At 44.6% G+C, this 20842-nt stretch overlaps 1 protein-coding gene across 5 annotated transcripts in view; it reads right to left on the bottom strand.

Annotated features, from left to right (window-relative positions):
* TCP11L1 (t-complex 11 like 1) overlaps positions 1 to 20842 on the bottom strand; it is a 262173-nt gene that overhangs the window by 41935 nt on the left and 199396 nt on the right. For all 5 annotated transcript variants that reach the window (XM_078680861.1, XM_078680863.1, XM_078680862.1 and 2 more), the window contains one exon: positions 3642 to 3823. In XM_078680861.1, the coding sequence (XP_078536987.1) occupies positions 3642 to 3823 (182 nt within the window). The remainder of the gene's footprint in view (positions 1 to 3641; positions 3824 to 20842) is intronic.

Below are 20842 nucleotides of genomic sequence, written 5' to 3'. Positions count from 1 at the left end.
GCCAAAACATACTTTACACCTCCTCACAAGTCAGTAGATTACAACACCACCAGTAAATTGTTTAAGGTTTTTTCCAACCAAATCTTAACTGTACCCAACCAAAATAATGACATCATCTTCGGCTCATAAGGAAAATGGTCCTCTCTCCTCACACAAAGGATTTTATCTATATGATCCTCCATCAATAAGTAACGTATTACCTTTGATCTAATCTCCTACTACTAATCTTGAGGAAGATAATTTCACGTAGCCCATATACATAATTTATTTTCTCATACCCTCAGCCTTCACCATGAAAAGGACCTTCCAGAAACATGTAGATCGTTATAAAATCCAACTAACATAATAACATTATATTTGCACAATCCTATCACCAGAAGATTATTAATGTTGCTTTGAGTCAAAGTTATTTTTTATGTCATAACAGTTATTTAGTCTGAGTCTTGGGTATAGTGTAGACTAGTGTAATTTGAAAAGATGCAGAAAGCAATTTGAGAACATGTTCTATATGTTTGCTATATTAGGCATTATAATGAATGTAACTCTAGAACCAAATTTCGCATTTCAAAACGTTGTGTACGGCCATCATTTTCCAAACTGCAGCACAGTTCACATAATTTTGTCTTTGTATGAATATCTACTTGGAGTATACTATGATAGTCTGCAACAGAACACATTTCTGAGTATAGAAATGTTTTTTTTAACAACCATTAGTGCAAAACCTCCCATCTTACTTAAGAGACACAGGCGATCTTTTGAACAAACTAGAAGATATTGCAAGGGTAGAAGATTTCACATTTGTCACTCTAGACGTCTGTTCCCTATACACTTGCATACCTTTGGAGAAGGGAATTCAATCTTTGGCAGCCACTCTGTCCTCAAGAGACGCAACGCTGTCGGAACACAGAGATGCTACTGGACTTAGGATGCTTGACTTTAGAAAACAATGTCTTTCTTCACCAAGGAAAATGGTACAGAGAAGCCATGGGTGTTGCTATGGGTTTCAAATTCTCACCAACATATGAAAATCTTTCCAAGGGCATTTTTGAACAAAAACATCTTTGGGCGGCTGGCCCACAAGAAGTGACTGAACACATTATTTACTGGGGACGTTACATCTACGACATTTTTGTCATTTGGGTAGGAACTGCAGTACAGTTAGATGAGTTGGTGAGACATTTGAACAACAACACATACAATCTTCAATTCACTTACAAAACACACAAACAAGAAATTGATTTCCTGGACGTGATGGTCTATGTTAAAGAAAACAATATCTGGTCAAAACTCTTTAGAAAAGGCAAAGCATGTAACTCGATCTTACACGCAACTAGGGCTCACTCAACGTCTCAGATAAATTCGATCCTTTGGGTGAGATGACATGTATTAGGAGAAACTGTAGTGAGGACCCTGTTCTTCTTACAGAACTCCAGAATTTGGAAGAACGTTTTATCAGTAGGGGTTATTCAAAAAGAGTTCTGAAACACTCTAGAGATAAAATACTCACTACACCACAACAGTTATTACTGAACACCCGAAGGATATCTAAGGACAGGCAGCTGACAATTATTACTAGATACAGTGCACAAAGCCTTGCCATCGACAAAATCTTAAACAAGCACTGGCATTTACTCAAACTAGACAAGTCAGTGGCGAAATACATTCATATCAAACCAAGGATTGTACACAGCAGGGGCACAACTCTGAGAAACATACTTTGTCCTAGCTATCTACCTCTCAACAAACAAGACTCCGCTTGGCTACTGGACAGACCTCATGGCTTCTACGAATGCGTGCAATGTAATGTGTGCCCTTTTGCTCTCAACAAACGGACACCAATTTCAATATAATACACTTACTAAACATCACATACAACAATTTATTGACTGTAACACCAGGTTTGTCGTGTACTTTATAAGATGCCACTGTGGACTTATCTATATAGGCAGTACAATTAGACCCCTAAAAGAGCGAATTCAGGAACATATCAGGGCCATTCGCAACCACAGTACAGCCTACCCACTTGTTGTACATATTAGTGCAGCTTATCCTTCCATGACAATGTCTAACATTCGGCTTCACGAAATAACACAGGCACTAAACAACCCTAAAGGGGGAGATAGGGTACTAGCCTTAAGGAGATTAAAAACTCAGCGGATCATAAAAACTACAGGCAGTAGAAAGGGGCCTTAACACTGATGGAGATTTACATTTCTTCCTATCATAATAACTTTAAAATTACTGTCCGTTAATGCTAGACATATGGTTACTTCCATACATTGTTTCAGTACGTAGCAACAACACTGCATACATGAGTCACATCTCAGCAGGAGTATAATATTATGTACCACACAAAACTGAAAAAGGATAGGGTGTTGTTGCTGTTTTCTCTTAAATACTCTTGTGTGCTTATATGTGACTGCAAATGTAATTACAACAATAAGGTTATGTTCCTTATCTGTCTGTATAATCTTATAATCACAGAATGTTGCTCTTTGTATGCATGTAAAACTTACTGCTACACATTAGACATGTACAATAAGTTTTTAATATTTCAGCGTCACTGTATAACAATGTAATTTTTGGATTTGAATTTGTTGTGTGTTATATTATCAGATCTCACTCTGTGCCTTTTACAAAACTTTGGAGTCCTTTCACATATACATGTATGATATCTTTCACCACTTTAAATACCTCTTGACGCTTATCTACAGACTTTATCTCTTACTGTTTGTATTTTTCTAAAAACCCGTCTAAAGATGGCCGCAAACTTAGCGTATCGGATGTATTCAACTTTCACTTCCAGTTCGGACTAGCCCGTGTAGAATGGGTAGTCTATCTTTCATCTCAGCTCTATTTCCGGAAATATCAATTTGTTTAAATACTGCACGCAGGAACCACTTTGGCTGACTACTACTCGCGGCAGCAACCATGATAATACAGGTCAGTCCCTCGCCTTTCTCATCCGGATGGCTGTTGTTTAGCAACGAACAACTTTACACTACCTGGATTTGGAAATTATCATCACTACATTGTGTAAATTGTAATTGATTAGATATATGCTCAGTGGAATCATTAAAACGGTTGAAATATGAAAAATTTTCCCTGCAATTTGTGAATCTGTGAAAAGCAACAAATTGTGTTTGGTACTCTCTAGAAATATATGACTAAATATAAACAACATGTTTGAGTCCCGGGGGATACTATTTAAAAGATATACTATAATAATATTAGACACCACCTGGAACCCTATGGCATTGCTTTGCTGCAGGTATGAGGAGGGCTAAAACGCAGTAACATACTGGGTGGAAGGTGTTGCACCCTGCAACATCTGAGGCGTTTATCTCCTACCGGACGTCTCAAGGAATGACAAGCCATCACAGGAGTAATTAGACTGTGTAGGGTGATTAGAAGAAGATTGTATTTAATGGTCAATATTTGACTATTGAAGAGCCACATGTTATGGACTTTAGGCATAGTGGCAAAGGCCGCTTCTGAAACTAAGCTAGTTATAGAGTATTTAAGCACATGTAACCCCTAAAAATTCCAAAATCGTTTTCCAAGTCATTGGGATGATTTGAAATTAGGACAGTGTATAAGGAACTTCACCTCCACCATTAATAATGCCATATATTACTTACGAAAGATGCATTCCTGTAAGAAGAACTTTGATTACAGTCTTCAGTTTTTCCATAAATCCCGGTAAGCTAGAAAGTGCTGGACCTGTTGAGTTGTATGTAACTAAAAGAATGGTACCCATAGTGGTTAGCTGATCCAGCTCGTGCTGCATTTCCTCAAAGCGTGTTTGGTCCAGTAATAAAGTCTACAAAGAAACAAAACTATTTTTTATATACAAACATAAATATAACTCCATACACAATTTAGACATTAATTTTTTTCTGTCACATTTTGCTGAGATCCTTTAATTTAATTTAATTAAATTGACATGATTTTGAAGTTATAAGACGATACAAAAGACAGCCATTCTTCCACTCAATGCATTCAAAAGAATCTGCTCTGTTGGAGTGAAATTGCCTAAACTGTTAGAAACCGATTTTTAGTCTCATGCTATACCACACTAAATGTTGCATTCTAAGTATCAAAGAGCATCATAAATAGGCAATTAAAAAGGCACATTGACAGATTACGATGGCACTGTTGTCATTTTGGATGACGAAAAGAAAGAGAGGGGAGTATAGACATTTAGGGGGCTGGTTACAAACTGCATTTTGTAGTATGTAAAATAGTACTACTCAAACACTACAAAATGCTATTTACCAACCTACTTGCGGAGAGGCCTTCACCTCTCCTATTTTGTCTAAGTGGAGATACCCACCAATGGGGAGGAGCTCTCTGCACATGTAAATATACAACTTAGTTGTAAATATGGGAGGTAACAGGGAGGAGAAAGAAAAATGAGGAATAATCACTCAAAAATGGGAGGGATTTAAGGAAATTTAAGGATGGGTTTATGGAGGAACATACTAATTCAAATTAACAAAAGAGTTTCTCCCTTGGTAGTCACATACTCTAATTCTAAAGTTACTACAGCCTCAACGGACACAAAACAAACCTAAATGTACTCCAGCCCAGCCTTAGAATAACACTAGCACCACACTTAGCCACTCACAGGTACTGCATTGCACTCCTATTAAGTATTCTGCCGACAGAGACTTAAAATAAAACCCAATAGGAATAAATTTTTTTAAATAATGAACTTATTTTGACTTTTAAAGTTTTATACATATACACCACCAGTTTGACTAAGTCTTTGAAAAGCCGAAATGTGTAACAATGTTATAGTGTAATAAAATGTATTATCCTGGAGTGCCAGTGTTTGTCTTGCTCACTGGGTTAGACTCAGCGACACACCTATACATATGCATGTATATATAAATGTACATATATATATATATATATATATATTACCTACTGGCGGTCGCCAGTAGGTATATATAGTTAGGATTTTTTCTCTATGGGTTTTTTGAAAATTCTATGTCTAATAACTTTGGCGTTTGTGGACGGAATCGGCTGAAATTTTCAGGAAAATGGCACATTTTGTTTCTGAGCAGCCCTTGAAAATTTGGGGGGGGTTCGTCCAGTGGGGGCCGAGAAAAAAGGGGGGTCCCAAAACGTGTTTTTAACATTGAGTTTTCCATAGGGCGGTTGGCCTCACTTTTAGCCCGAACGGCTGAATGGATTTGCACGAAACTTGGCAAAATTGTAGGGACTGGTAGCCCGATGTGCCTTTTGTAGGTCTCAATATATGTGCTCCAGTGGATTTTGAGAAATTAACGTTTAAAAAAAGATATATATCTGTAACAGCGGACCGGTTAGCGCTCTGGTTCGCGGACTTTTCGCGCAACGGAGCTTTGTGAAGCGAAGCTGATTGGTTCTCCGGCGTCTGTCAACATTCCAAACAGTCCGTAGCGGCCGCCATCTTGTCTCTCGGTAGGATCGAGAGACAAGAGGAGGTCAAAACAAAGGGGGAAATAACTATAAGGGGGCATAGTAGATCCTCGCTGACCCCCTAGGTTTGATGTGGAGGTTTTAAAAGGGCCCCGCGGGGCAAAAAAAAAACAAAATAATAATAATCGAACGGCTGAATGGATTTGCACGAAACTTGGCAAAATATTAGGGACTGGTAGCCCGATGTGCCTTTGCTAGGTCTCAATATATGTGCTCCAGTGGATTTTGAGAAATTAACGTTGAAAAAAAGATATATATCTGTAACAGCGCTCCGCTACGCGTACTTTTCGCGTTACGGAGCTTTGCGAAGCTGATTGGTTCTCCGGCGTCTGTCAACATTCCAAACAGTCCGTAGCGGCCGCCATCTTGTCCCTCGGTAGGATTGAGAGACAAGAGGAGGCCAAAGCGAAGGGGGAAATGACCATAAGGGGGCATAGTAGATCCTTCCTGACCTCTTAGGTTTGATGTACCATTTTGCCAAGTATATAGTTAGGATTTTTTCTCTATGGGTTTTTTGAAAATTCTATGTCTAATAACTTTGGCGTTTGTGGACGGAATCGGCTGAAATTTTCAGGAAAATGGCACATTTTGTTTCTGAGCAGCCCTTGAAAATTTGGGGGGGGTTCGTCCAGTGGGGGCCGAGAAAAAAGGGGGGTCCCAAAACGTGTTTTTAACATTGAGTTTTCCATAGGGCGGTTGGCCTCACTTTTAGCCCGAACGGCTGAATGGATTTGCACGAAACTTGGCAAAATTGTAGGGACTGGTAGCCCGATGTGCCTTTTGTAGGTCTCAATATATGTGCTCCAGTGGATTTTGAGAAATTAACGTTTAAAAAAAGATATATATCTGTAACAGCGGACCGGTTAGCGCTCTGGTTCGCGGACTTTTCGCGCAACGGAGCTTTGTGAAGCGAAGCTGATTGGTTCTCCGGCGTCTGTCAACATTCCAAACAGTCCGTAGCGGCCGCCATCTTGTCTCTCGGTAGGATCGAGAGACAAGAGGAGGTCAAAACAAAGGGGGAAATAACTATAAGGGGGCATAGTAGATCCTCGCTGACCCCCTAGGTTTGATGTGGAGGTTTTAAAAGGGCCCCGCGGGGCAAAAAAAAACAAAATAATAATAATCGAACGGCTGAATGGATTTGCACGAAACTTGGCAAAATATTAGGGACTGGTAGCCCGATGTGCCTTTGCTAGGTCTCAATATATGTGCTCCAGTGGATTTTGAGAAATTAACGTTGAAAAAAAGATATATATCTGTAACAGCGCTCCGCTTCGCGTACTTTTCGCGTTACGGAGCTTTGCGAAGCTGATTGGTTCTCCGGCGTCTGTCAACATTCCAAACAGTCCGTAGCGGCCGCCATCTTGTCCCTCGGTAGGATTGAGAGACAAGAGGAGGCCAAAGCGAAGGGGGAAATGACCATAAGGGGGCATAGTAGATCCTTCCTGACCTCTTAGGTTTGATGTACCATTTTGCCAAGTATATAGTTAGGATTTTTTCTCTATGGGTTTTTTGAAAATTCTATGTCTAATAACTTTGGCGTTTGTGGACGGAATCGGCTGAAATTTTCAGGAAAATGGCACATTTTGTTTCTGAGCAGCCCTTGAAAATTTGGGGGGGGTTCGTCCAGTGGGGGCCGAGAAAAAAGGGGGGTCCCAAAACGTGTTTTTAACATTGAGTTTTCCATAGGGCGGTTGGCCTCACTTTTAGCCCGAACGGCTGAATGGATTTGCACGAAACTTGGCAAAATTGTAGGGACTGGTAGCCCGATGTGCCTTTTGTAGGTCTCAATATATGTGCTCCAGTGGATTTTGAGAAATTAACGTTTAAAAAAAGATATATATCTGTAACAGCGGACCGGTTAGCGCTCTGGTTCGCGGACTTTTCGCGCAACGGAGCTTTGTGAAGCGAAGCTGATTGGTTCTCCGGCGTCTGTCAACATTCCAAACAGTCCGTAGCGGCCGCCATCTTGTCTCTCGGTAGGATCGAGAGACAAGAGGAGGTCAAAACAAAGGGGGAAATAACTATAAGGGGGCATAGTAGATCCTCGCTGACCCCCTAGGTTTGATGTGGAGGTTTTAAAAGGGCCCCGCGGGGCAAAAAAAAAACAAAATAATAATAATCGAACGGCTGAATGGATTTGCACGAAACTTGGCAAAATATTAGGGACTGGTAGCCCGATGTGCCTTTGCTAGGTCTCAATATATGTGCTCCAGTGGATTTTGAGAAATTAACGTTGAAAAAAAGATATATATCTGTAACAGCGCTCCGCTTCGCGTACTTTTCGCGTTACGGAGCTTTGCAAAGCTGATTGGTTCTCCGGCGTCTGTCAACATTCCAAACAGTCCGTAGGGGCCGCCATCTTGTCCCTCGGTAGGATTGAGAGACAAGAGGAGGCCAAAGCGAAGGGGGAAATGACCATAAGGGGGCATAGTAGATCCTTCCTGACCTCTTAGGTTTGATGTACCATTTTGCCAAGTTTGGTGTAATTCCGTTCAGCCATTCAGGCTGTAGACGTATGTAAATGTCCTATGGAAAATTGCATGGGGAAAACACATTTGAAAGTGTTGAAATTTAGAACCAATTAAAATGTTACTTTGGTTTTGTATTTGTGTGTGATGAAAGTTAATTGGTTATGTATATATGTCAAATGAGAGGAAACCACAGCCATTTTGTGATACTACTGTCTGAGGTACATTTGTGAGGAATTTTTGGTGGTGAATTTCTGGTGTTTGATTTACACAGTACTAACACTTCTGCTACTTTTAAAAAGGTGAGTTGTTAATTTGTAAGGGGAACTATGTTGTACACTTGAAGATAATTTGAAAAATGTTTTCTGTTATTTATTTGCAGTCCTTCTGTTATACTAAATACTTGATGAAGTTAGTTTTATATTATGTATTACTAAAAACGATAAATGAAAGTGATTATTTTTTTCTGCAATTTACAGCAAGCAATTTCAAAATAAAATGGCTCACAATGAAGAGACCGTGGCAATTTCTTTTGAATTGTCCACTACATTGATTGAAATTGAGAGCACCAATAATGAAATATTGTCACAAGGAGGACATGACTTGTATGATTCCATTAGATTGATTGAAATGGACAGCACCAAGAATGAAATATTGTCACAAGGAGATGACTTGAATGATTCCACTACATTGATTGAAATTGAGAGCACCAATAATGAAATATTGTCACAAGGAGGAGATGGCTTGTATGATTCCATTAGATTGATTGAAATGGACAGCACCAAGAATGAAATATTGTCACAAGGAGGAGATGACTTGAATGATTCCACTACATTGATTGAAATTGAGAGCACCAATAATGAAATATTGTCACGAGGAGATGACTTGAATGATTCCACTACATTGATTGAAATGGACAGCACCAATAATGAAATATTGTCAGAAGGAGGAGATGACTTGAATGATTTTTTTGATCAATCTCTTGATGGCGAATTTATCGAGTGTTTGGAGACCATAGAGTTACAAGAATCATCATTGCAGACTTTTAATGAGGAGATTCCAGATGAGATGATTGAAGAGGAAATTACTGATGAGGACATGTTACTAGTTGTTTCAAATTTAGAAAATTCTGAAGAATAAATTTATATTTAGAAATCAAAAATTGTTTGAGACATTATTTATTTTTATTTTTAATTTATGAGGTTGTAGCGAAGTGATTGTAGTATAAAATGAGACTTATAGTATAGAGTGCAACATTTTTATGTTACATGGTAAGTTTACTCATATTTACTTCCCTTCTGCCACTATATTATCTCCAATGTGTATTTGACATGTCTTCTTCATCTCCGGCCTCCTTTCTCTCACTGTGTGTCTCCGATGCATCTTATCGCTGGTATTTTGTGTAATTACAGAAGAGAGTAAAATAAAATAGTTCGGAACGTGAAAAGGGGGCAAAGTAGAGTACTCCTCACCCCCTAGGCCTTTTTAGGCGGTCCCAAAAGGATCAGTTTCTGCTTTCCTGAGAGATTATGGTATGAGTTCCATATACCACAATAACTTGCATTACAACATGCAAGATATCTATCTCCTATTACCAACTTTTGGAGATATTCGCGCTAAGCGCGAATATCTCCAAAAAGTAACACCTGCCCTGAGCAGTTCTTAGCCATGTTATCCAATGGGAGGTGGATAACATGGCTAAGAGTATTAGCTCGGTAATGCATGAATATCGCTGAGTTTTTAGCGATATTCATGCATTGCGGCCGTTTATTATCGCATTTGCGATAAACCTTGATAATAGTAAGGTTTATCTTCGATAATTTCTGACGATGCTTAGTGGTAAAAAATTGGTTGGTAAGCATCGTTAGCGATAAATATCGCTTAACTTTGGTAATATGCCCCAACGTCTGTTAACGTTCGATTCGAAGGAAATGAGGAAGTGTTGAAAAACATTGTCTGCGCCATCTTGCCTTTTTTGAAATGCCACACTTTTGTCGTGCACGGCAGCCATTTTAGATGTCTTGACCAGACCCACTCTCTGCACGCTGTCGATTCGTAGCATGGCTCCTCACCCTCGTAAGCATCTCCCCCAGGCACTGGTCACCACCGCTCTCTGTCTTATGCATGGGCAATAAACCTTCCCCCATCTGCGCTGCTCTTCCCTGAGAATCACACTCTGTGCCCGCCCGACACCTCCCTTTCGCCCTATTCACTACCGCACCCTCTGACACTCCTCTTCCTCTGTGTCCGAATGTCCAGGCCGGTCCTAGGCTATCAGCTAGCCCTGCAGATGTAGTTTATGGCCCCAGCTGTAAAGAATCACCCCTCTTCAAAGGAGTTATAGTAGATCAAGGCCCACACCCGATGTGATCCGTCACAGCACACGCGTTCCTACTATCTGAAAACCATCCTGTATTGTGATTGGGGAGGGGACCGAGCCTGAAGCGGAAGATTCCAGGAATGACTCTTTGTACATCAAAGTTTTTACAATTATGTGTCACATTAAAAATATATAGCACTCCAACAAAGTAGTAGGAATATAAAACTTTAATAACATAAATATATACAACAAAACAAAAACAGTAAAAACATTTAAACAACGAAGAGACCGTGGCAATTTCTTTTTAATTATCCAATAGATTTATTGAAATTGACAGCACCAATAATGAAATATTCTTGTCAGTAGCGGTCTGTTGTGCGAATAGTTCCAAGGCAGCAGAACGCGCTGAAATCTAGATGGCACGAAAGTGATGTCTAGTAAGTTGCCGCCCAGCAAAAAACGGCGTGGGGCGCCGCGGGGGTGAGTGAGTCCAGTAGGCACCACAGCTATTCTTACCGGCATTGCAGAATTACTGCTGGGGACAATGCCTGTGCTGTAGCAGGGTCACAGCAGAAACAAAAAGGATTCTGTTGAAGATGTTGTTGGTTTTCAATTTGAAAACAGTTCTGGTGTCAACTGCTATGCTAATGTAGTGGTTAATGTTTTGTTTTCTCTAGAAAATGTAAAAGAGGGGGAGGCAGTCCAAAGTTCCGTTAAAAGGGCAAAGGAAAGGATCGGTGGTTTGAACTATCAGTCAAAAAGGGGAGGGGGTGCAATAATTTTTCCTACCGGGTCACACTGTGCTTTCACCGGAAGTAAGGTCTGCAGGATTGTAGTAATTCAAAGTGAGGCTGGCGCCAGCATGGGAGCGCCGACGTCCCGCGGATACAGTTTCGTCACTCCACGGGCGATCATGGCAGTCATTCCCCATCGGGGGTCGGAGACTCCCGCGGCTCCTCTAGAATCTTCAAGGTCGTGGAGGACTACGGTGGTGGAGTCAACCAGTGACCGGGCCATTTCTTTATGTTGGGCCCGCTCTTGCCAGGTCGACCGCCATTTTGAGAGTTCGGCAGCTACCGGCGATCGCGGGGTCACATGAGCGGACGGGCTCCACCCTGCCGGGCGAGACGTTGCAGCATGGCCACAGTGGAAGAACCGTTATCTAGGTCGTTCCGAAACTGTGCAGCACTGTAGTTGTTAGGATGCCACCGCCTGGAGCGCTGAGGGTGCAGCTGGGAAGCCTCCACCTGGGGAGGCGGGAGAGGCCTGTTCGCACCGTCTCTCCCTCCCAGTGCACCCCACGGCGTCTCGCTTGAGATTTGTTATGGCCGGACCAGGCGATGAGGACGAGGGGGGGGTCGGAGGCATGTGCAAGACATCCCCCTCCAGTGTTGTCGCAGCCATTATAAAAGAAAGACCGTCTTCGTGATGTCATCAGTGATGTCACTGACCATGTCATGAATGATGTAATATGTGACATGATCAGCAGTGGATTGCGGGTGCGCGATATATAGTTAGTGCAACTAACTATATATGGAATTTCAATGGTTTTGTGTGAGTAAAATAAGGTTTTTTAAATGCTAATTCCTAACTATATATGGTCTATAACCTATGGTTTTTTCAGTGAATTTTCAAGGTTTTGTAAATGCTAATTCCTAACTATATATGGTCTATAACCTATGGTTTTTTCAGTGAATATATATATTCTTAGATTAATTAATAATTGGATATTTTTGTTAAAAATTAATAGGGGGGCCGTTGCCACGCAAGATGGCCGACATTATGCACTCATAGAAGGCTCCTTACCAACCTTGGATTATCCTGCAGAATCCTGCCATGGTTATGACCGCCGTGTCCACTCGCCTGTGCCGTGCACTTCTACTGCCTCTTTGCACCCTGATACTCTGCAGAGCGTAGAGCAGGGATTCCCCCAAATGTCGACAATAGGCAGAGAGCCATGGCGGGCCTGGAGCGGAGGCCTTTTCACTAAAAAGGCGGGAGCTGATTGGATGGCGGCCGCTGGGGCTTGTTGTGCCCTGCTGTGCCTGCGCTCCTCTCTTTGGCACTGAAGAGGCTACTCATCCTGGGTGAAGGTGACTGTCTGAGGCCAGAGGTGGCTGCCCCGGAGAGCATGATCGCAGCCCGCCTCAGGGGAGGAGGGGGGGCTTGATCCTCAGGTGACCCGGTCATCAGCTGCGGTTGGCCGGACTGTGCTAAATTACCCTGAGACTTAGTGCTCTGCATATACCTGACTGGGCTGATGGGAGAGTTCACCGACGGCCTGCCTGAGCCTCGGTTGTGGCCCTGCGGACACTGTCGGACAGATACGTTGGAGATTGGAGGCGGCTCTCGGCCCGACCTGGCCCCGGTGAGGCTGTAACAAGGGGGCCAGGATTGTGATGGGCCCTGACACAGACGAAGGACTGTGTTGATCAGGCTCCTGCCTTGAGGGGCCCTGCAGTTGCTATTGACGCGAGGGAGGCCCAGAGAGGTACTGTTGGCTGGTGACCTCCTCAGGGTGGGTCTTCTGTGCCTTGTGGACTCTCCTGCTGTGGGCTGCCCTGGCCAGGAGATCCTCATGAAAGTGCTGTGAGGCCATTGAGAGATGGATGCGGGCCCCTCTGCCCTGTGGCTGGATGGTGTACACTAGGACTTACCTGGGCCAGCGCTTATCTCCATCTTCTATCCCCTTCGCTGGTGACCCTCGATTTTCTGCTGGGCCGGTTAGGGCAGGGTGTCTTGGCATCGGCAGCTGATCACTCTACACTGCACTCTGCCCCTCTTTGTGTGCAGGGGTCTCCGTCATCCGGCGTTGGGCATGGGAACAACTAACCCCTATGGGGAACACATCCCTGGAGTTGCTCTCCTCTGGGGGTAACGCACTCCCCACTCGGATCTGTACCTGGCTTGTGGCCCATGGCCCCAGACCCAAAAAACTATTGTAACTACTGATTCCCAAATGGAGAAGAATAAACAGACAGGGACCCCTCAGGGGAACGCCATGGAACAATATACCATCCCGGCAGCTACCCCACAGTATAGCACACGCCAGACCTCCAGACGGGGCGACTTGGATCCGGAGCTCTCCGTTGGGGAGTCCATGAGGGCAGAGATACGGTAGCCATCCAGGGCTCTAGAGTGGCACTGGAAAGCCAAATTGAGATTGTGGCCATCGAGGTTAACAAGCTGCACGTGGACCTCTGTAAAGTTTCCGATAAGGTTTGCGTTGCCGAGGGTTCTATTGTGGAACTCCAGACCGAGGTGGCTACTTTGCGTTAACAGGTCGCCACAGTCACATTTAGATCTGGTGTCTCGAATATATGATGAAGAAGGAAGGTCGCGCAGCAATAATGTGGGCCTATTGGAATTCCCAGAATGGGTAGAGTGGACCACCACAGAACACCTTGTGGAAAAATGGATTTGTGATACTCTAATTTCTTTGATAATCCCGAAGATGTGTGGCATTGGCTGGAGCTCTGGGACAGGGTGTCTAGAGACAGAATGGGATCCTGGAGGACTGGGACACAGGGGGCGGAATGACATGGGTGGTCGCGCCCGGGGGGATGAGCAAGGAGAATGTGACTGGGGAGACCGGTCCCCAGAGAGGAGTGCCCCTGCCAGGGTCATGATTTAAGAAGATGGCACCGTGGCACTGGCTTTATCGGCATAGGAGTTAGAGCTGGGGAAGACTGTAATTGCTTAAGAAGAGCCGCTGCTGCAGGTCGATCCCATTATCTGATGTGGTGCTTGCAGTTCTGCATATGTAAAGCAACTTTAATTGATCACCTTTTATTCTTTTATACAGGAAGGGTTTGTTTTTCCCTGTACCTACTGATCCCAGATATAAGGGATGTAGGTAATCAATCAATCAATCATAGCATTTATAAAGGGTCTCAAGGGGCCCGGGGGGGGGGCGCTGCTACTGTTCGAAGAGCCAGGTCTTGAGAAGTCTCCTGAAGGTTAGGAGGTCTTCAGTCTGACGCAGGTGGACGGGGAGGGTGTTCCATGTCTTAGCGGCGAGGTGGGAGAATGATCTGCCGCCGGCGGTCACTCTTCGGATGCGGGGGACGTTGGCGAGGGTGAGGTCTTCGGAGCGGAGCTGGCGGTTGGGAGTGTAGAGGCTGAGACGGTTGTTGAGGTACGCTGGTCCGGTTTTGTGGAGTGCCTTGTGTGTGTGGGTGAGGATTTTGAAGGTTATCCTCTTGTTGATGGGGAGCCAGTGCAGGTCTCTCAAGTGGGGTGTGATATGGCTGCAGCGGGGGATGTTGAGGATCAGGCGTGCAGAGGCGTTCTGGATGCGTTGGAGCAGTTTCAGGAGTCTAGCTGGGGCTCCGGCGTAGAGGGCGCTTCCGTAGTCCAGTCTACTGCTGACGAGGGCCTGGGTAATCGTCCTTCTTGTTTCAGTGGGGATCCACTTGAAGATCCTGCGAAACAGGCGTAGGGTGTTGAAGCAGGAGGAGGAGACGGCGTTGACCTGCTTCATCATGGAGAGGGTGGAGTCGAGGATGACCCCTAGGTTGCGAGCGTCGTCGGTGGGTGTAGGGGGCGCTTCTAGTGCAGGAGGCCACCAGGCGTCGTCCCAGGCCAAGCGGGTGGGTCCGAGGATGAGGACCTCCATCTTGTCCGAGTCCAGCTTCGGATGGCTGTTTCTCATCCAGTCGGCGATGGCCTTCATTCCTTCGTGGAGGTTGGTTTTGGGGGTGAGGGGGTCTTTGGTAAGGGAGAGGATCAGCTGGGTGTCGTCGGCATAGGAGATGATGTTGAGGTCATGTCGTCATGCGACACGGGCAAGCGGTGCCATGTTGACGTTGAATAACGTTGGGCTGAGAGATGAACCTTGAGGTACGCCGCAGATGATCTTGGTGGCTTTGGAGCGGAAGGGGGGGGAGGCGGACTCTTTATGTTCTGCAGGAGAGGAAGGAGGTAGTCCAGTCCAGGGCCTTCTCTCGGTAATGGGAATGCCTGACTCGGTGTGCAACAATGTGTAGCGGCAATAGAATTGCTGTAAATGTAAAGTAATTCTGCCTAACCACTTTTCATTTTTCATCCACAGAGAGATAGTTTCTCTTTCATGCAGTTCCTTGTTGGGTGGGATATATGCACGGGGTTACTGATTCAGTAAGTAATAATTTGGCATGGAGTATCTTGGTCAACTTGATTATAAAAAGGCATTTTATTCTATACAGGGGTATTTGGCTCAGTGGGATGCCTTTCCACGCTCGTGGTAGGCAATGGTTTAGGATGTAGGGGTTAGGCTGTGGGCCCTGACAGCAAAAGATGCATTGGATACACAGTATGGTAAGTTGTTGATATGATGCCTATCGAGGGTAGAGGGTGTTACAATTGTTTGTTTTTTCCATCCTACTGTTTGGGGCTGTTAGTTTTTACTTACAGAGCCGGGATGTAGAAAGTACACATATCTCCTTCTTTGGTGGATTCTGACATGGAAGTATGGGGAGGCGGGATCCCAGGTTGGCAGGCATCTCACAATTTTAATCTCCTACGCCCCAATGTCGAAGACTGGCATTTCTATGATGGGCTTCAGGACCTACTGGAAGGCGGTGTGGATGCACTAATACTCTGGGCATGTGATTTTAACTGCATTTTGGACGGGCGGAGGATCGACATCCACCCAAGGAGAATACCAAACCACTAATGGTAGCCTCTCTGCGGACGGTGATGCACAATCTGGGCCTACTGGATAGTTGAGCGCTGCAACTGAGAGGTCGGGAGTATACCTGTCAATCCTGAACCCATAATTCCTATAGTCACCTAGACCATGTATTAGTGGGAGGACTTGATTCTTCCAGGCTCACTGAGGTGGTGCACCTAGGGAGATTTCTCTCTGATCATGCACCTGTACTGTTGACGCTGCCTTGGAGGGGGCGCTCGCCTCATGGGTTTAGGTTCTGGTGAATGCCTTCTGACCTCCTCACGGATGTAGAATACCAGGAAGAACTAGCTACTACATTAGAGACATATCTAGCAACAAACTGGGGGACCGTGAAAACTAGACCAGTTGAGAGGGAGAAAATCAAGGTCATACATGTAGGGTGCGGAGGTGGCTAAATGACGATTTAAAATAGTGGGAGGAGCGGATGGCCGACCTACATAAACAGGAAGTATCCTCAGCTGATGTGCGTACGTTGATATCAGTGGTACATAGCGAAATACATAAACATTGGGACACACTGGACAAGACTGCCCTTAAATCCTATCGTCAGCTATTACATAGGGAAGGCGACAAATATGGCAAGCTCTTGGCTTGGATTCTTAGGCGTTAAGCCGAGACACCTCCTACTTTAAACATACGGAACATGCAAGGAGAGTAGCAGAATCCGACATTGGGAAATTTGGTCGGCCTTTGTGGACCACTTGAAAGTGGTGTATCGGGACGGTCCTACTAGCCCGAGAGGGAGCTACAGTGGTTTATGGCAAGGTTTGGGCACCCCCGATTGCAGCAAGAACTCATACAGGATCTGGAGGGCGACATCTCAATAGAAGAGCTGGATGCCGCCGTGAAGGCACTAAATAGAACGAAGGCCCCTGGGGGCAATGGATTTCCAGTGGAGTTTTATCAAATCTACTCTACTGTCCTCAGGTGGTAAAAGCTGGTGGTGTCTCTTGAGGCGAAGGTGAGTGGACTCCAGCTACCAACCTTAAGAGAAGTGTGCTTTATGTTGAAACTCGGTGGGGATTCTGTTGACCCTTCTTCACACACATCCCTCCCAATGCTGAACACAGGCTTCAAGATATAAGGGAAAATACTAGCGACCAGTTTACAAGGGGTGGTTCACGAGTTGGTCCATGAGGACCAATGCGGCTTTATACCAGCACGCAGTATCATTCATAATTTACGCATGTACTGCATGATGTCTTGTGACAAGACCTTGGTCTCCCTTGATCTTGAAAAGGCATTTGATACAACGGAGTTGAAATATTTGATGGCAGTGCTGCGGGGCATGGTGTTCGGGTCCACATTTTGCACCTGGATACAACTTCTGTATACTCAGTCCTCTATACGAATTAGGGTGAGTGGAGAGCTTTCAGAGCCATGAACGGTCGGTAGGCCCCTTCCTCTGGGCAAGGAAATGGCACCTTGAGGGATCAGAGTGGGTGATGCTATTGTCTCCCTATATGCAGACGACACGCTAGTATCTACACAGTTCCATGAAGACTATGTTCCGTTCTTACTGTATCTGTTGGGTTCCTTTGGAGAGGTCTACAGCCTTAGGGTCAATGCCCGCAAATCTCTCCTGTTCCCTACTGGGGGTCTGATTTAGTAACAGCTGGACCCACTGCCCAATGTGGGACTCTGGTATTTGAGGATTTGGGTCACGCATTCCAAGGCACAACATATGTTTAGAAATGTGGACAGGGTCTTGTTCGGCCTAGAGAATTGTATCAGGTTTCTGAAAAGGCTCCCTCTCTCTGTAATAGGAAGGGTGCTGTGGCAAAGATGGTCTTTCTCCCATGCTACCTGTACTTTGTGCAAAACTCACTTTTTCCCCTAAGGGCTGAGTTTCTTCGTAAGCTGGATAGTCTGCTTGTATCCCTAATTCGGGCGGGGAAGCGTAGCAGGATGGCACTAATAGTGCTCAAAAGAAGCCTGGTGGATTAGATGTTCCGGATGTGCAGTTCTATTACTATGCAGTACGTCTGCAGCATGCCGCTAGATGGCTGACAGAATTTGATAATTGGGAAAAATTACTATAGGGGATCGAAGTGGATGGAGATACTCTGACTCAGTTGCTGATGCACGATGGGGGACAGAGCACACACTTCCATATTCAATAAAAAAACTTCGGAAATATGGGAAAGAGTGGTTTGTAGGGTTCTTTGAAGAGCTCCCTTTAGCAGGGTACTGCAGCTATGGGATCTTACTCCTTTTCGCAATATAGATGCAGACATATCAGTGGAGCAATGGAGAGTGGGAGGATGTCAGGTGGTGGGGGATATCTATCTCAGTGAAATATTTATCACTTTTCAAGAAGCCCAGGATTCCTTGGGGTTGGACCAGTCCACTTCCTACATTATTCTGAACTAGAAAATGTGGAGAGGGCTGATTTACCTGCAGCACCACAGCCCTTGGGGGTGATCAATGGCTTACTCGGATGTGGAGAGGGGTGGCCCTGAATTACGCTCTTTAACATGGCCCTTAGGGTGACATGCAAACACAGTCATTAACGGCGCATAGGGCCTGGGAGAGGGATCTTGGAGAGCCTATCTCAGATTTAGATTGGGAGCTTGCATCTGCCCTGGTGCGCACAGTGTCATGTAACAATAGATTCAAACTCTTTTATTTTCCCTTTTTACACCATACTTATGAAACACCTCCATAAACTGAACAGAATAGACCCCCCCCCCCCCCGAGGTGATATATGTGTGAGCTGTGGGCAGGAGGGCGCCTCCTTCTTACATCTGGCCTGGGAGTGTTCCAAAGTCCAAGACTACTGGAGACGAGTGGTATCCAGCATTAAAGAAGCCTATTGAATACTGCTCTCTATGACACCCCTCGCATTTTTTTGGGTGTGGTGGGTCAACCCAAAGGACATAAAATCCCCTATAAACTTGAATCACTGGCCAACCTATTGGCTAAGCGCTGCGTGGCTATCGAGTAGTTGGGTTCTAGAGTGCCACTGGGGCCCTAGTGGTTGGGGGGGCCTCATGAAATGGGGGCAACAGAAGAAAACCATATGAGAAATGCACGCACTGACCAAAAGGTCGGCAGAAGAGATATTGTTATGGCCTCAACTACTTGAAATATTCACTGCCAACAATGACTCTAGCACCGATGATAGCTCTGACGTATAGAGGTGAATGTACGGAGTGAAGTTTACCCTGCTCTTTTCAGGATGACCAAGTGTGAAATTAATGTCCTCAATACTGGATGTCTGGTTCGTTGTCTTGGTTCATTACACATGCTGCATTGATTATGGTCTATAATGCCTAGATGCTCGCATGTCTATAACCGTCTTTATTTTGTAATGATTGGGATAAAGTGTGTGAAACCTAACTCTTGTACTGTATAGTTCTTTGTCTTTTTTTAGTGTTATCAAAACCAACGAAACACAACTTTTAAAAAAAATGCAAAAGTTACCCTATTTAGTAAAAACATGAAATTACACTTTTAAACTTTGATTAACCATTTATAAAATATAATACATTAATTAAACATAACAATTTAATGTTTTAAATATTAAATAAAAATGCTAGTGAGTGCAATTTTTGTTGGAAAATTCACATTTACAAAATAAATGCATATATGCCAATTATTTAATTTTATTTTGAAGAGTTAACGTGCTGTGACATTTTAACCCCTTGCGTGAGCATGAGGGAACCACGCCGTCATGAGCCACGGGCGGCGTGTGCTCATGACAGCGTGGTTCCGTCATGCTGCAGACGCGCCGCCCACGCGGCACTGATTCCCCGCCTGTGCGGACGAATTAGTGAGCGGGTGGGGTCGTGACAGAACCACGCCGTCATGAGCACACGCCGCCCGTAGCTCATGACGGAGTGGTTCCGTCATGAGCGAGGAAGAGCCGCGCTCACCCCCACCCCCTCCAGCGCCGTCAACTGATTCCCAGAGAAAAGAATATGCAGCAAGGGAATACTGCAATTCACAAATAGCACAAATAGCAGGGAACAACAGAGCACATGCAATGAGGGAAACATCAGGGCAGAACGGATTCCCAGATACACTCTTAATGATATTTTAATTCAAAAACTGGAAAAATCACTGGATGACTATGACTCAATTCACCTTATATGATATCTGAATGTGGAAACTGAAGTCTTGGCTTGGTTGTTGACTAATAAACTGGAAAAAAACCTGTGCAAAACTAGCGAACCACAACCAAAGCAAATGAATGCCACATTGATCAATAACACAATCTCTGAAGGTCAACTAAAGCCCTTGGAAGTCCGGATCAGAGGTGAGAATTATGCATTCCAGCTTTCAGTTTACATGTATAGCTTCAAAGCCAAACATGTAACAAAGCTACATTTTCTGAGGCGCGAGCCGAGAGCTTAGATAGCGCTTTTAAAACAAGATCGAATTTCTGCCTGTAAAATTGCACTGATTTGTTTTTACTGTGGGGGATTGAATTTTAATTACTTCTCTTACCGCGCCGTTATTTTTCATAGTAGCTGCGCTTTAATCACCACTTGGAGCCACTGCTCGGGGCTAGGAAGGGACTTTGGTCGCCATCTTGGGTGAGGAGGATCAAGCGAGGTTGCAGGCTAGTGGTTAGTGAATCACCTGGCTGGACACCCCGGGGCTCCTATAAATATCCACACTAAGGCGCCCGCACAGCGGGCGCACCTAAGGCAAGCCCGTATGCGCCCGTCCGCGCCGAGACTGCGCCAGACGCCAGGACCCCTGCATCTTCAAAGGGCAAGCCTCTCAGGTACACCCGCGACAAACTTATAGGTCTAGCCACTAGATGTTTATCATCACCGTGGGCCTTTCAAGAGCCATATTTTGAGTGTAATCACTGTATCTTCAGAGTTAACTCGGAGGTGCAGGCTATCTGTCCATCTAATTACACCAAATTCAACTTTCTTAGTCTAAACTGCAGCT

This window comes from Lissotriton helveticus, chromosome 3_1 (genome assembly GCF_964261635.1).
Source record: "Lissotriton helveticus chromosome 3_1, aLisHel1.1, whole genome shotgun sequence".
Taxonomy (NCBI): Eukaryota; Metazoa; Chordata; class Amphibia; order Caudata; family Salamandridae; genus Lissotriton; species Lissotriton helveticus.
This window is presented reverse-complemented; position numbering and strand designations above follow the sequence as displayed.